The 12,948-nt window shown below is 41.7% G+C and overlaps 1 protein-coding gene across 4 annotated transcripts in view; it reads left to right on the top strand.

Annotated features, from left to right (window-relative positions):
- Positions 1-2,138: 2,138 nt before the first annotated feature.
- Positions 2,139-12,948, top strand: part of LOC118368256 (inositol-tetrakisphosphate 1-kinase-like) — a 51,878-nt gene continuing 41,068 nt past the window's right edge. The window contains exons 1-3 of one of the 4 annotated variants that reach the window (XM_035752222.2): positions 2,139-2,516; positions 2,975-3,156; positions 9,070-9,094. In XM_035752222.2, coding sequence (XP_035608115.1) covers positions 3,062-3,156; positions 9,070-9,094 — 120 coding nt within the window. In that variant the 5' untranslated portion in view covers positions 2,139-2,516; positions 2,975-3,061. Of the gene's footprint in view, positions 2,600-2,974; positions 3,157-9,069; positions 9,095-12,948 lie in introns of those variants that run through there. The other 3 variants (XM_035752221.2, XM_035752220.2, XM_035752223.2) reach the window with 3 other exon arrangements.

The following is a 12,948-nucleotide window of genomic DNA, read 5'->3' as shown; positions in this document are numbered from 1 at the left end:
CCACACACTGGAAAAGATTAACGTCATTGCACGAACATTGACACTTCTGGTCTTCCAATTTTGCCTTGACATTTTTTTTTTTTTTTGCATAGTGCATCATCTTCAAATAATGTTACAAAAAATGTAAACTAAAGAGAATTACAACTTTATATAAGATGCATAATATAAGGTGGCACACATTGATAAATGTTTGGAGCTTAAGTAAATTAAAGTAAATTAATTCTACAGAACCTATTGATGTAGTGTAAGAGTCTATATGCAGTTATTTATTGTATGACTGTGGTGTAAATTACTTGTGATGACTGGTGTAAATGACTTGTGTAAATACCCATTAGCCCTATAAATGACATATTGGCTTATAGAGAAAAAACTATTCTATGTGCCGAAACCCACTCCAATTTGCATAGATGATGCAATCTCTATTGCAATCCACACTGCCCTTTCCCACCTAGAAAAAAGGAACACCTACATGAGAATGCTATTAATTGACTACAGCTCAGCGTTCAACACTATAGTGCCCTCAAAGCTCATTCATTTTATTTTACTAGGCAAGTCAGTTAAGAACAAATTCTTATTTTCAATGACAGCCTAGGAACAGTGGGTTAACTGCCTGTTCAGGGGCAGAACGACAGATTTGTACCTTGTCAGCTCAGGGGTTTGAACTTGCAACCTTCTGGTTACTAGTCCAATGCTCTAACCACTCAGTCCCCTCCTGTACTCGCTGTTCACTCATGACTGTACGGCCAAGCACAACACAATCATTAAGTTTGCCGATGACACAACAGTGGTAGGCCTGATCACCGACAATGATGAGACGTCTATAGGGAGGAGGTCAGAGACCTGGCAGTGTGGTGCCAGGACAACAACCTCTCCCTCAACGTGATCAAGACAAAGGAGATTATTGTGGACTACTGGAAAAAGAAAACTGAGCACGCCCACATTCTCATCTACTGAGCTGCAGTGGAGCAGGATGAGAGCTTCAAGTTCCTTGGTGTCCACATCACCAACAAACTAACATGGTCCAAGCACGTCAAGATAGTCATGAAGAGGGCACGACAACACCTATTCCCCCTCAGGATACTGAAAAGATTTGGCATGGGTCCTCAGATCCTCAAAAGGTTCTACAGCTGCACCATTGAGAGCATCCTGACTGGTTGCATCACTGCCTGGTATGGCAACTTCTCGGTCTCTGAAAGCAAGGCACTACAGAGGGTAGTACAAACGGCCCAGTACATCACTGGGGCCAAGCTTCCTGCCATCCTATGGTCCTTCTGTAGCTCAGTTGGTAGAGCATGGCGCTTGTAACGCCAGGGTAGTGGGTTCGATCCCCGGGACCACCCATACGTAGAATGTATGCACACATGACTGTAAGTCGCTTTGGATAAAAGCGTCTGCTAAATGGCATATATTATTATTATATTATATATTATCCAGGGCCTCTATACCAGGCAGTGTCAGAGGAAGGCCCTAAAAGAAGGACCTATTGTCAAAGACTCCAGCCACCCTAGTCATAGACTGTTCTCTCTGCTACCGCACTGCAAGCGGTACCGGAGCGCCAAGTCTAGGTCCAAGGGGCTTCTAAACAGCTTCTACCCCCAAGCCATAAGACTCCTGAACATCTAATCAAATGACTACCTAGACTATTTGCCACAATGTGAATCACTGTATTTGGAATACATATTGACTTATAGAACAAAAACAGTTCTGGGTGCCGCAGTAAAAGTATTACAGGGAATACTCACTAGGGTCTGTAGCATGTATATATGGTGTCATTCCATGGGTCTCTCAATAATACCGATTGTTGCTGGCCTTTTACTCCTCCCATTCCGTGGTGGCCCATTCTATCTGTACGGCATGTCTCAACTTCCCCCAACACCTGCCTTTAAAGCTAGAATCCTTAGTTGCTACGTCTGTTTTTTTTAACTTGTATTTTATTTTTTGTATATTAATGATATACAAGTATCTGCCTAAATAAAATAAACATCAACATAAAGTGTTTTAGGGCGTTGGGCCACCACGAGCCAGAACAGCTTCAATGCATAGATTATACACGTGTCTTGAACTCTATTGGAGGGATTAAACGCCATTCTTCCACTATAAATTCCATCATCATAGTGTTGTGGAAAACGCTGTCCCAGGCGCCGCTCCAAAATCTCCCATACGTGTTGAAATGGGTCTGGTGACTGAAACGGCCATGACTTATGATTTACATCGTTTTCATGCTCATCAAGGCTATAAGGACACGATTGACAACCGATATATTATTTCAGAATTCATTAAAATTAGGGTAAAGTTTGGCTGTCGGTTTAAGCGTCAACTGTGTACTTATAATCTCCCCAGCAAACTAGCTAACGGTGTGCATAGTTGTTTAGGGCTACATAAATGAGCTCTATTCGAGAGCGTGAGTACGCAGTCAGGTAAATCGGAGAAGAGATCTCCGTGCAGTGCTTGGTCACCACTTCAGCTTGAACAACCAGCCGAACGGAGAATGGACAGCTATCAGGCTAGCTAGCTAGGTGAAATTCAAAGAGGACATGTGCTAGCTGGTAGCTATACATTTGATTTAACTTTTTATGGATTTCTTCCGAAAATCAGCTGTGTATGTGCTTCTCCTCGAGTTTTGTCATCATCCCAGTGAATGTATTTAGAAATCACAAGCTAAGTAATGCCTTGCTTTATGTGGCGCATCTCTAGAAATTAACGTTAGGCTAGCTGCATTTCCGAAGAGACTATTGGGGGGGGCTTTTGGTAAATGTTCGTTTAGGTAGCTAACAGTAATTTAAAATCCGTTAAGTTTAGCTAGGTAGACATTGTTGTTATGGCTATAACTACTAGTTTGCTACTGCTAGCTAGAGACGTTGCAGCGTTGCGAGTCAACTTATTGGTTATGGCTAACTAGCTAAGTTAGTACGTCCTGTTTCCTCACATGGCCAGGCTAATACGAAATACAAAGTCATTTCTCCCTCCCCTCTAGGTTCGTGTGGGACGACAGTTTCCTGTTTTCGCCAGTGTCCAGGTTGATTCGACCATAACTTCTGGATTGTGAACACGCGAGGTGGAGATGCAGACTTTTTTGAAAGGCAGAAGAGTGGGTTACTGGCTCAGCGAGAAGAAGATGAAGAAACTGAATTTTCAGGCCTTTGCTGATTTGTGCAGGTAGGCTACTGTATGTGCTGACAACAATGTAGCTACTGGTGGTTACATTTCAGTCTACTGTACAGTAGTTACTTACAGTCCTGGAGGGATACAGCCAGCTGTCTGGTGCGAGATGCATTGTAGTAGCTAGTACTAGTAGTGGTGTAGCTATTTGTTACAAATATCCAGTCTAAAAACATAGGTAATCACTTCTTTAAATGTGCCCAAATGGCGCTACTATTTTATTATGACCTCAAGAACCAAGTGTTGCATCCATCTTTTCTTGTTTTAACTGATTATATTTTGGAGGAGTACACATTTTGAAAATTAATTGAAGAGGATACTGCATAAATTCAGTGTGAGCTCAATTTGCATATATCTTGCAACGGTGTCTGCTGACCGTTTTGGAGCACTGTTGGGCAGAAGTGTTAGGCCAAGTGCATTTCTCAGTGTACTGCCTTTTTTTGTAGGAAACAATCACAGGGATTGTAGTGACCTGAGCAGTCGCACAATTTTCTGATTCTGTGTAAATAGCTACTTAGAATGTCTGGCTAAGTGATCATAATCTTCGGGCAATGAAAATCAATCAGATTTAGTGATTGATTGGCGGAGTAAATAAGTGGCTGTCGGGTATGTTTTAGATATGATGGGTTTTAACTGTTATCTCATTAGTCCCATGCTCTCTGTGACCTGTATCCTTTTAAGAGGCATATTTAAATGAGTACTTTTCATGGTTGATTCAGTCATATTAGATGTGATGTCCATCCACTTGCCTTTTACTCTCCTGTGTTTAGTGTCGCATGCTATACTGATAAAAAAAAATGTACACTAGCAAATTAAAAATGTTTCGGTACTATAATTTGTTACTTTCGGGTAGTTCTGTCAAATGTGTCTCAAGGATCAAGTCAGTCTATCAGCGTAGCCAACTTATTATAGTGCACACCGTTTCTTCTCCATTTACTCATTGCTAGCCTCCACTGGGAGTATGGGCTGCACCATGTTAACTTCTGTGCAGCATGAGTTGGGAGCTAACACACTTGAATAATGTGACATGGCATACAAAAGGTTCAAACTGTTCATTACTGTTTGCAAAACAATGTCAATACAAGCTAAAACCTTTACAATGGAAGAAGATACCTTTTAGCTTCCAGCTTTGTAGGCTAACTTTATTTTCTAGCTGACAGCTAACGCTAACATCAATTCACTACCCTAGTACTTTGTGATAACTCCATAACTCAAAATAAGCTGATTTCAAAGCTGATTGCCAACAACTTTATTCATTCACTTATTCAGTCTCTCTCACCCAAAGTTATTTATTGCCTCAGCCTGCATTGTGAATGATGTGATTACTGGTTAGACAAGGCGGCAGGTAGCCTAGTGGTTAGAGCGTTGGACTAGTAACCGAAAGGTTGCAAGGTTGCAAGTTCAAACCCCCTGACAAGGTACAAATCTGTCATTCTGCCCCTGAACAGGCAGTTAACCCACTGTTCCTAGGCTGTCATTGAAAATAAGAATTTGTTCTTAACTGACTTTCCTAGTAAAATAAATGAATAAAAATAGAAGGATAAAATTAGAAGCTAATGTTGAACGGAGCCTGACCTCGGCAGGAGCATTTAACTGAAATTTAAGCTAGCTATAATCAAACGATATGTTCTCATAATACAATACCTTTTTTTATAGAGAGCAGTAAGACAGTGGTGAGTCAGGCTGCAGATACATAGAGAGAGGAAGTGTTGAAGCAAGCAGGTTAGTAGTACAGTGGTTCCAAAAGTTGGGGTAAATAAGTAGGGAAACAACATGTATTATTGAGTAGAACATGCAAGATAGTGATGAAGAGTGTTTATTTTATTTGTCATGTGGTTGTGGTGATATAGTGCCATCTGTTGGGAACTAGAAACAATTGCATAATAGGAACTATTACAAATGGATGATCCTTGAAAATAAATATTAATGCTTGAAAAAGTCATTAAAGTACTTGAATTTGACTTGACAGTGTACGAACCCTGAATGGATTTTCACCTCACAAGGGGGCTGATAAGCAACCCAATTGAGCCAGCACAGATTATGACAATGTAATCCACCAAACACTTTTAATCTTTTCATAACACTCCAACCAAAATATTTCCTCTGGAGGATGGCTCAGGTGTAATATGTAGGCTATAGGGTGGGGAGGTGCTGTTATGGCTGGTGTGTGTAGGCCAGGGATGGGTTTGGATTAGCTGTAGGAACAATCAAATGTTCTGTGTCTTGCCTACTCTCTTGGAAAGTGACAGGAACAACTTGTTTCATGTAGTAGTAGGTGGCGGGTTACCTCCTTGCTCTACTGGCTACTCCATGAATTGTTGGTTTGGAATGTGCATGGTGGCGGTGGCCTAACATACTCACCCTTCACTGTTGCTGCTAGCTGTAGTTCATGTTGCGGGCAATGGCCTGGAGAATAATTTCAGTTTGACAAAGTGAAAATGTGTCTAGGAATTCCTGTCTGGTTTCATTATCCTGTCACACAATCACTTTTACCTCATATCTGATGACAGGTGAGCTATTCTGCTCAGTCTCTCCTAGTTCTTCTTTTGTAGTGGGTTTTCCCTGCAGTGTACTTCTTGGGGAAAATATTAAAGGTCTTATTTGAAGAGGAAGAAGAAAGGTGAAACATCCTTGTTATCTACTTCTGCTCCTGTATTGTAAAAAACAATGTGTCATTTGCACGCACATGGTGCAGGACACTGCAACTGTACTGCAATATTTCTGTGACATTGGAATTATAAAGTTAGCTCTCCAGTGTTGACGTTACCATTGGGGGTGTTACACATTAGGTGTAAGCTCCATGCTCATCCTCATGAGGGGAAATCAAATTGTGGTAGTTTTAGACATTAACAAGATTGGCTCAGTCTCCTAGTCACTAATTGCTGTATTTAATTGAAGTTATATACTAACCACGTTTCTTTTCATATGCACCTAAAAGGTTTATGACACACAGTAATTGGTGTTTGATCAATGTCTGTTTTAGCCAGTAGAGTACGTCTGTCCCCAACATCTGCCTAGACTCTATTCAGCCCTCCTCACAAGAGTGCATCTGGGACACTGAGTGTTCCAAAATGGAGATGGTCCTGGAGAGTTGTCTGGGCCAGCTGGTTGTTGGCGTAAAGGACTCCTGCTTTAATAATGCCCATAAGCTGGCAGAACTGTTTACCTTTTATTAGGGAAATTAAATTACTGTCTGGACCCCCTGCCTCTGGACACAAGGGAAGCTCTGTCACTTCCTCCTGTCAGGACAGGGTTAGGGGGATCTCTCACTCTGGGTGTACACACAGGTGAACTGAATAAAGATCTGTTCTTCTTGGACTAGTGTTCCCCTGACCTCTCACCTTCCTGCCATCCTATTGGCTTGATGGAGAATTTGTTGTGAACATGAACTTGTGTGAGCTTTTGTTTGACTTTGTTTAAATGTGTGATTTGTAGGGGAGCGAGTTAAAAGCTGACATCACCCTGCACTATCAACTACTTCTTCGTGTGTCAAGCCCAAACAAAAAGCTTGGTCTTGGCAACTCTGCTTGCCTTATTAATCTTCCCTCCTTTCCTTTCGTCGCATGGACCAGGCAACAATATGAGAGCTAGGCTGAAACCAATGACCCCATTCACACACCATGAAACGGGCCAGCTGCAGTATTAAATATCCACATTGTAAATCAGTGAATGGCTGCTCTACTGTTACCATGGGGTTGTGACCTGGGTGCAACTGTGTTCTTGTAAAGATTTGGCAAGTCATTGGTGTAGTAGGGTTTGTTGTTTTACCCCTGGGCTATTGGCTATGTTTTGGAATTATTATTTTAGGTTATTTTAGAAGGTTATTTTTGTTGGCCATTTTTATTTTAACCTATTGAGTGACATGAACCTCTGATGCTTTTAGTAGTCTCATTCAATGCTCCATTTCAACTTCATAGAGAGGACCCCACACTCGGAGAACCCAGTCTGAGGCCCGTCAGCACTATAATGTCACCAGCTCTGTGGAAGAGGCCATGTCTCTTCCTGTTTGCGTTTGGACCTTGTGCTTTCGTTATAGAGAAATATTTGATCTAGACAATAACTCCCATCGAGCAAGTGGGTTTCTACATGTCCCATAAGCTGAACCACTTTTATTGAAACAAAGTGCCTAAGAACAGCCCTTAGCTCTGGTCTTCCAGGTCGGTCCAATCAAAAACATGACATGCCTGCGGTGGTGGCCTACCGCTGGGCTATATGGTCCAATATGTTCAAATCATTTTTACCAATATGTTATTGGGCTCATTTCTGGAGGTGAAAATTATATTTTAGATGTTGTCAGCATAATGTTTCATTTGGGAGCAATATGTCCTTTTAAATAAAGTCACTAGAACTGGGCTTCCCATTCCTTTTTCATAAACCATTATGTCATTTTTTTCTGTTTTCTCCCCAATTTCGTGGTATTCAATTGGTAGTTAGTCTTGTCTCATCGCTGCAACTTCCGTACTGACTCGGGAGAGGCAAAGGTCAAGAGCCGCGCTTCTTCTGAAACACAACCCAACCAAGCCGCATTGCTTCTTGACACAATACCCACGTAACCCGGAAGCCAGCCGCACCAATGTGTAAGAGGAAACACTGTAAACCTGGCGACCCCATGTCAGCTTGCACTGCGCACAGGAGTTGCTAGTGCGCAATGGGACAAGGACATCCCTGCCGGGCGAACTCTCCCCTAACCCAGACGATGCTGGGCCAATTTGTGCACCTCCCGTTCACGGCTGGCTGCAACAGACCCTGGACTCGAACCCAGAATCTCTAGTGCCACAGCCTTAGACACAGCCTCTAGTGCCACAGCTTTAGACCATTACGCCACTTGGGAGGCTACATAAAAATTATGCGGGGGGGCACCACGGACACCCAAAACACTTAAAAATGTTTATATGTATAGGAAGCCCTGCGCATAGCCTAGTGTTCATGCTCTCACCCATGTTTGTATGTTCAGATTAGTTGGACTTGCATGTTCTCACTACTTGATGACCCCTAAGATCTTTGCATCACTTGTTTTTGATAAGTAAGGAAAACATCCGCTACTACTTCTGCTTGTTTGGGCAGACTGAGGTGGATTTGAAAGACTGTCAAGTCTTTTACAGGAACATTGTGGTTTATTATGTTAGAACCGCTGGAAGTCTCTTGCACAAACGCCACTGAGTATTTCTCTCTTGTAGACTGTCTGCACGTTGCCTAGCAACCCACTTTTATTTTATTTTTACATATATATATGAGAGATTGTGCTTTGGGTATAAAATGTCCTTCAAAAGGGAAGACATTCCCTGTCCCTGGACTCCCAGACTAAAGCAGATGGAGCTTATTTGGCCTTAACAGCGATACATTTATGAATTCCTATAACAAATTAATATTCTATTCTTGAATGTTATGCCACTGTGGTTTACATTCCCAGAATTAAGTTTTACTGTGTGTGTGTGTGTGCTAAATTGAAACAATAATGCCAAAGTCTGTTAGATTTAGTATTATCCACTACATGCATAAGTGGAACAGTTGAGTAGCCCTATGCCATTGTCAGTATGTTTTGTGAGACAAACTCAGGACTCTTAAAGCCTTAGTGGTGGGGGGTGCATGCACTTTCTATCTTGGTTTCCTTGCTGACCATCTCTGCCCTTGATGTCATAACCTTTTGATGGTGTGAGATTCCCCATGTGATTGGCTGCCACTACAGAACGCTAGAACATAAATGGGTGTGTGGTGACACAATAGTGTCTTTTTATTCTGTTGTAATATGTAACACTGCAGGAGAAAGTGAATTTGTTTTCATGTCTGCAGAGTTGTCCGGTTAATCTGTTGGCGTTTCGGCAGTGCTCGCTCTTTCCCACCTCCACGTTTTGATGTTTAAATAATGAGTGAATGTATTTTGATTAGATTTTTTTTTCTTGTGTCTTTCAGGAAAAGAGGAATAGAAGTAGTCCAGGTAAGTTCAATAAGACTTATTAACCCAACTATTGGGTACACTTTTTTTTTCTCACACATTTGTGCCTTTTTTTTAAATGGACATTAAAAGCTTCTTGAACACATGGTTTCAACACGCTTGGAAAGTTTAGGGTTTATCCATAGTAGAATGCTGATGGAATAGCCTATCCCTAGATCTTAAAAAAAAAAATATATATTTTTTTTTTACATTCCATATAATTTGTTCCTGTTGCCTGACGAAGATCTGGTGTTTGTGCCCAAAGAATTTTGTGTTATGCTGGTGTGTACTGTATGAGGCAGAGAGGGCATGGTTCATATCGCAGGGGTGGGAGGGGACATTAATGCAGACTTCTAAATTTTTCACACAGGATAAAATATGCATAAACATTTAGCTGCATTTTTGTTTTCTCTGCATCAGACTCATATTGTGCTTCAGTTACATCTCCACTTGAGTGAGAATTCAGACAACGCTCTACTTTTTTCTCCGGTACTTTTCTCAGTGTAACCTACTTTTCCTCTGGTAAAATCTACTATTAACTTAAAGCAAAATAGTTTGGAAATGTAGCTGGCAACATTCGCTCTATGATAAACATTAGAAATATAATTCCGTGCTGAGTTTTTGCAAAGAAATGACTGGCTTTTTTATTGTAGGCTAAGCTCATTTACATTTACATTTACATTTAAGTCATTTAAGCTCATTTACTTGTGGCTTCTAGCCAAATAGCGCTGTACTTCTCATGAGTCCCTACAGCTAATGAAAATTAAGCTGTTTTCTGACGAATTTGTCGCAGTCATGTATTTTCTGTGAACAAAAAATATAGTTGCAGGAGCCTGATCACTCTATTGAATAAAAAAATACTTTGAATATAATACAACTTAAATGGTTTAAAACACCCTTTTTTTAATGGTTTGCATTCAAAATGCAGATTTCTGAACTCTTAATGTGACCCTTGGCGAGAAAGGAAGCACTGGGGGAAGAAGACTGATGAGCACAGTAAGCCACCCTCCTCCACTTAGGCCAGGCTCCTGAATGGATATCAGACAGTGCCAAGTATACAGTGCATTCGGAAAGTGTTCAGACCCCTTGACCTTTTCCACATTTTACGTTACAGCCTTATTCTAAGATTTATGAAATTGTTTTCTTTCTCAATCGACACACAATAGCCCGTAATGACAAAGCAAAAACAGGTTTTTAGACATTTTTGCTAATTTATAAAAAACTTTATCACATACAGTCGTGGCCAAAAGTTTTGAGAATGACACAAATATTAATTTCTACAAAGTTTGCTGCTTCGGTGTCTTTAGATATTTTTATCACATGTTACTATGGAATACTGAAGTATAATTACAAGCATTTCATAAGTGTCGAACTCTTCTCTTGACAATTACATGAAGTTGACGCAAAGAGTCAATATTTGCAGTGTTGACCCTACTTTTTCAAGACCTCATAACTTCTGGGCCACATCCTGACTGATGGCAGCTCATTCTTGCATAATCAATGCTTGGAGTTTGTCAGAATTTGTGGTGTTTTGTTTGTCCACCCACCTCTTGAGGATTGACCACGTTCTCAATGGGATTAAGGTGTGGGGAGTTTCCTGACCCTGGACCCAAAATATCAATGTTTTGTTCCCCGAGCCACTTAGTTATCACTTTTGCCTTATGGTAAAGTGCTCCATCATGCTGGAAAATACATAGTTCGTCACCAAACTGTTAGTGGATGGTTGGGAGAAGTTGCTCTCGGAGGATGTGTTGGTAGCATTCTTTATTCATGGCTGTGTTCTTAGGCAAAATTGTGATTGAACCCACTCCCTCGGCTGAGAAGCAACCCCACACATGAATGGTCTCAGGATGCTTTACTGTTGGCATGACACAGTACTGACGGTAGTGCTCACCTTGTCTTCTCTGGACAAGCTTTTTTCCGGATGCCCCAAACAATCGGAAAGGGGATTCATCAGAGAAAATGACTACACCCCAGTTCCTCAGCAGTCCAATCCCTGTACCCTTTGCAGAATATCAGTCTGTCCCTTATGTTTTTCCTGGAGAGAAGTGGATTATTTGCTACCCTTCTTGACACCAGGCCATCCTCCAAAAGTCTTCACCTCACTGTGTGTGCAGATGCACTCACACCTGCCTGCTGCCATTCCTGAGCAAGCTCTGTACTGGTGGTGCCCCGATCCCACAGCTGAATCAACTTTAGGAGATGGTCCTGGCACTTGCTGGACTTTCTTGGGCGCCCTGAAGCTTTCTTCCCAACAATTGAACTGCTCTCCTTGAAGTTCTTGATGAATTCTATAAATTGTTGATTTAGGTGCAATCTTACTGGCAGCAATATCCTTGCCTGTGAAGCCCTTTTTGTGACTTTGCAATTAATTGCAATTCATCTGATCACTCTTCGTAACATTCTGGAGTATATGCAAATTGCCATCATACAAACTGAGGCAGCTGACTTGGTGAAAATGTATATTTGTGTCATTCTCGAAACCTTTGGCCACGACTGTACATAAGTATTCAGACCCTTTACTCAATACATTGAAGCACCTTTGGCAGTTATTACAGCCTCGTGTCTTGGGTATGACACTACAAGCTTGGCACACCTGTATTTAGGGAGTTTCTCACATTCCTCTGCAGATCCTCTCAAACTCTGTCAGGTTGGATGGGGAGCGTTGTGTCAAAGCTTTTTTCAGGTCTCTCCAGAGATGTTCGATCAGGTTCAAGTCCGGGGTCTGGCTGGGGCACTCAAGGACATTCAGAGTCATGTCCTGAAGCCACTCCTGCTTTGTCTTGGCTGTGTGCTTAGGGTTGTTGTCCTGTTGGAAGGTGAACCTTTGCCCCAGTCTTGGGTCCTGAGCACTCATCTTTGCCTCAATTCTGACTAGTCTCCCAGTCCCTGCCACTGAAAAACATACCGCAGCATGATGCTGCCACCATGCTTCACCGTAGGGATGGTGCCAGTTTAACTCCATACGTTACTCTTGGTATTCAGTCCAAAGAGTTCAATCTTGGTTTCATCAGACCAGAGAATCTTGTTTCTCATGGTCAGAAAGTCCTTTAGGTCCCTTTTGGCAAACTCCAAGCAGGCTGTCATGTGCCTTTTACTGAGGAGTGGATTCCATCTGGCCACTCTACCACAAAGGCCTGATTGTTGGAGGGCTGCATAGATGGTTGTCTTTCTAGAAGGTTCTCCCATTTCCACAGAGGCACTCTGGAGCTCTGTCAGAGGGACCATCGGGTTCTTGGCCACCTCCCGTATCAAGGCCCTTCTCCCCCGATTGCTCAGTTTGTCTGGGCGGCCAGCTCTAGGAATAGTCTTGCTGGTTCTCAACTTCTTCCATTTGAGAATGATGGAGGCCACTGTGATCTTGGGGGCCTTAATTGCTGCAGTTTTTTTTTTTTTTTTTTTTTTTTTTTTTTTGTACCCTTCCTCAGATCTGTGCCTCGACACAATCCTGTCTCGGAGCTCTACGAACAATTCCTTCGACCTCATGGCATGGTTTTTGCTCTGACATTCACTGTCAACTGTGGGACCTTATGTAGACCGGTGTGTGTGCCTTTCCAAATTAAGTCCAATCAATTGAATTTACCACAGGTGGACTCCCAAGTTGTAGAAACATCAAGGATGATCATTGGAAACAGCATCCACTGGAGCTCAATTTTAAAGTCTCAACAAATTGTCTGAATAATTATGTAAATAAGGTATTTCAGTTTTAAATTTTTTATTCATTTGCAAACATTTGTAAACCTGTTTTCGCTTTGTCATTATGGGGTATTGTGTGTAGATTAAAACCCTTTAGAATAAGGCTGTAACATAACAATGAGGAAAAGTCAAGCGGTCTGAATACTTTCTGTAGACATTCT

This window comes from Oncorhynchus keta, chromosome 35, assembly GCF_023373465.1.
Source record: "Oncorhynchus keta strain PuntledgeMale-10-30-2019 chromosome 35, Oket_V2, whole genome shotgun sequence".
In the NCBI taxonomy this organism is placed as follows: Eukaryota; Metazoa; Chordata; class Actinopteri; order Salmoniformes; family Salmonidae; genus Oncorhynchus; species Oncorhynchus keta.
Note: the sequence above shows the minus strand (reverse complement) of the source record. Positions and strands in the feature narration are given on the sequence as shown.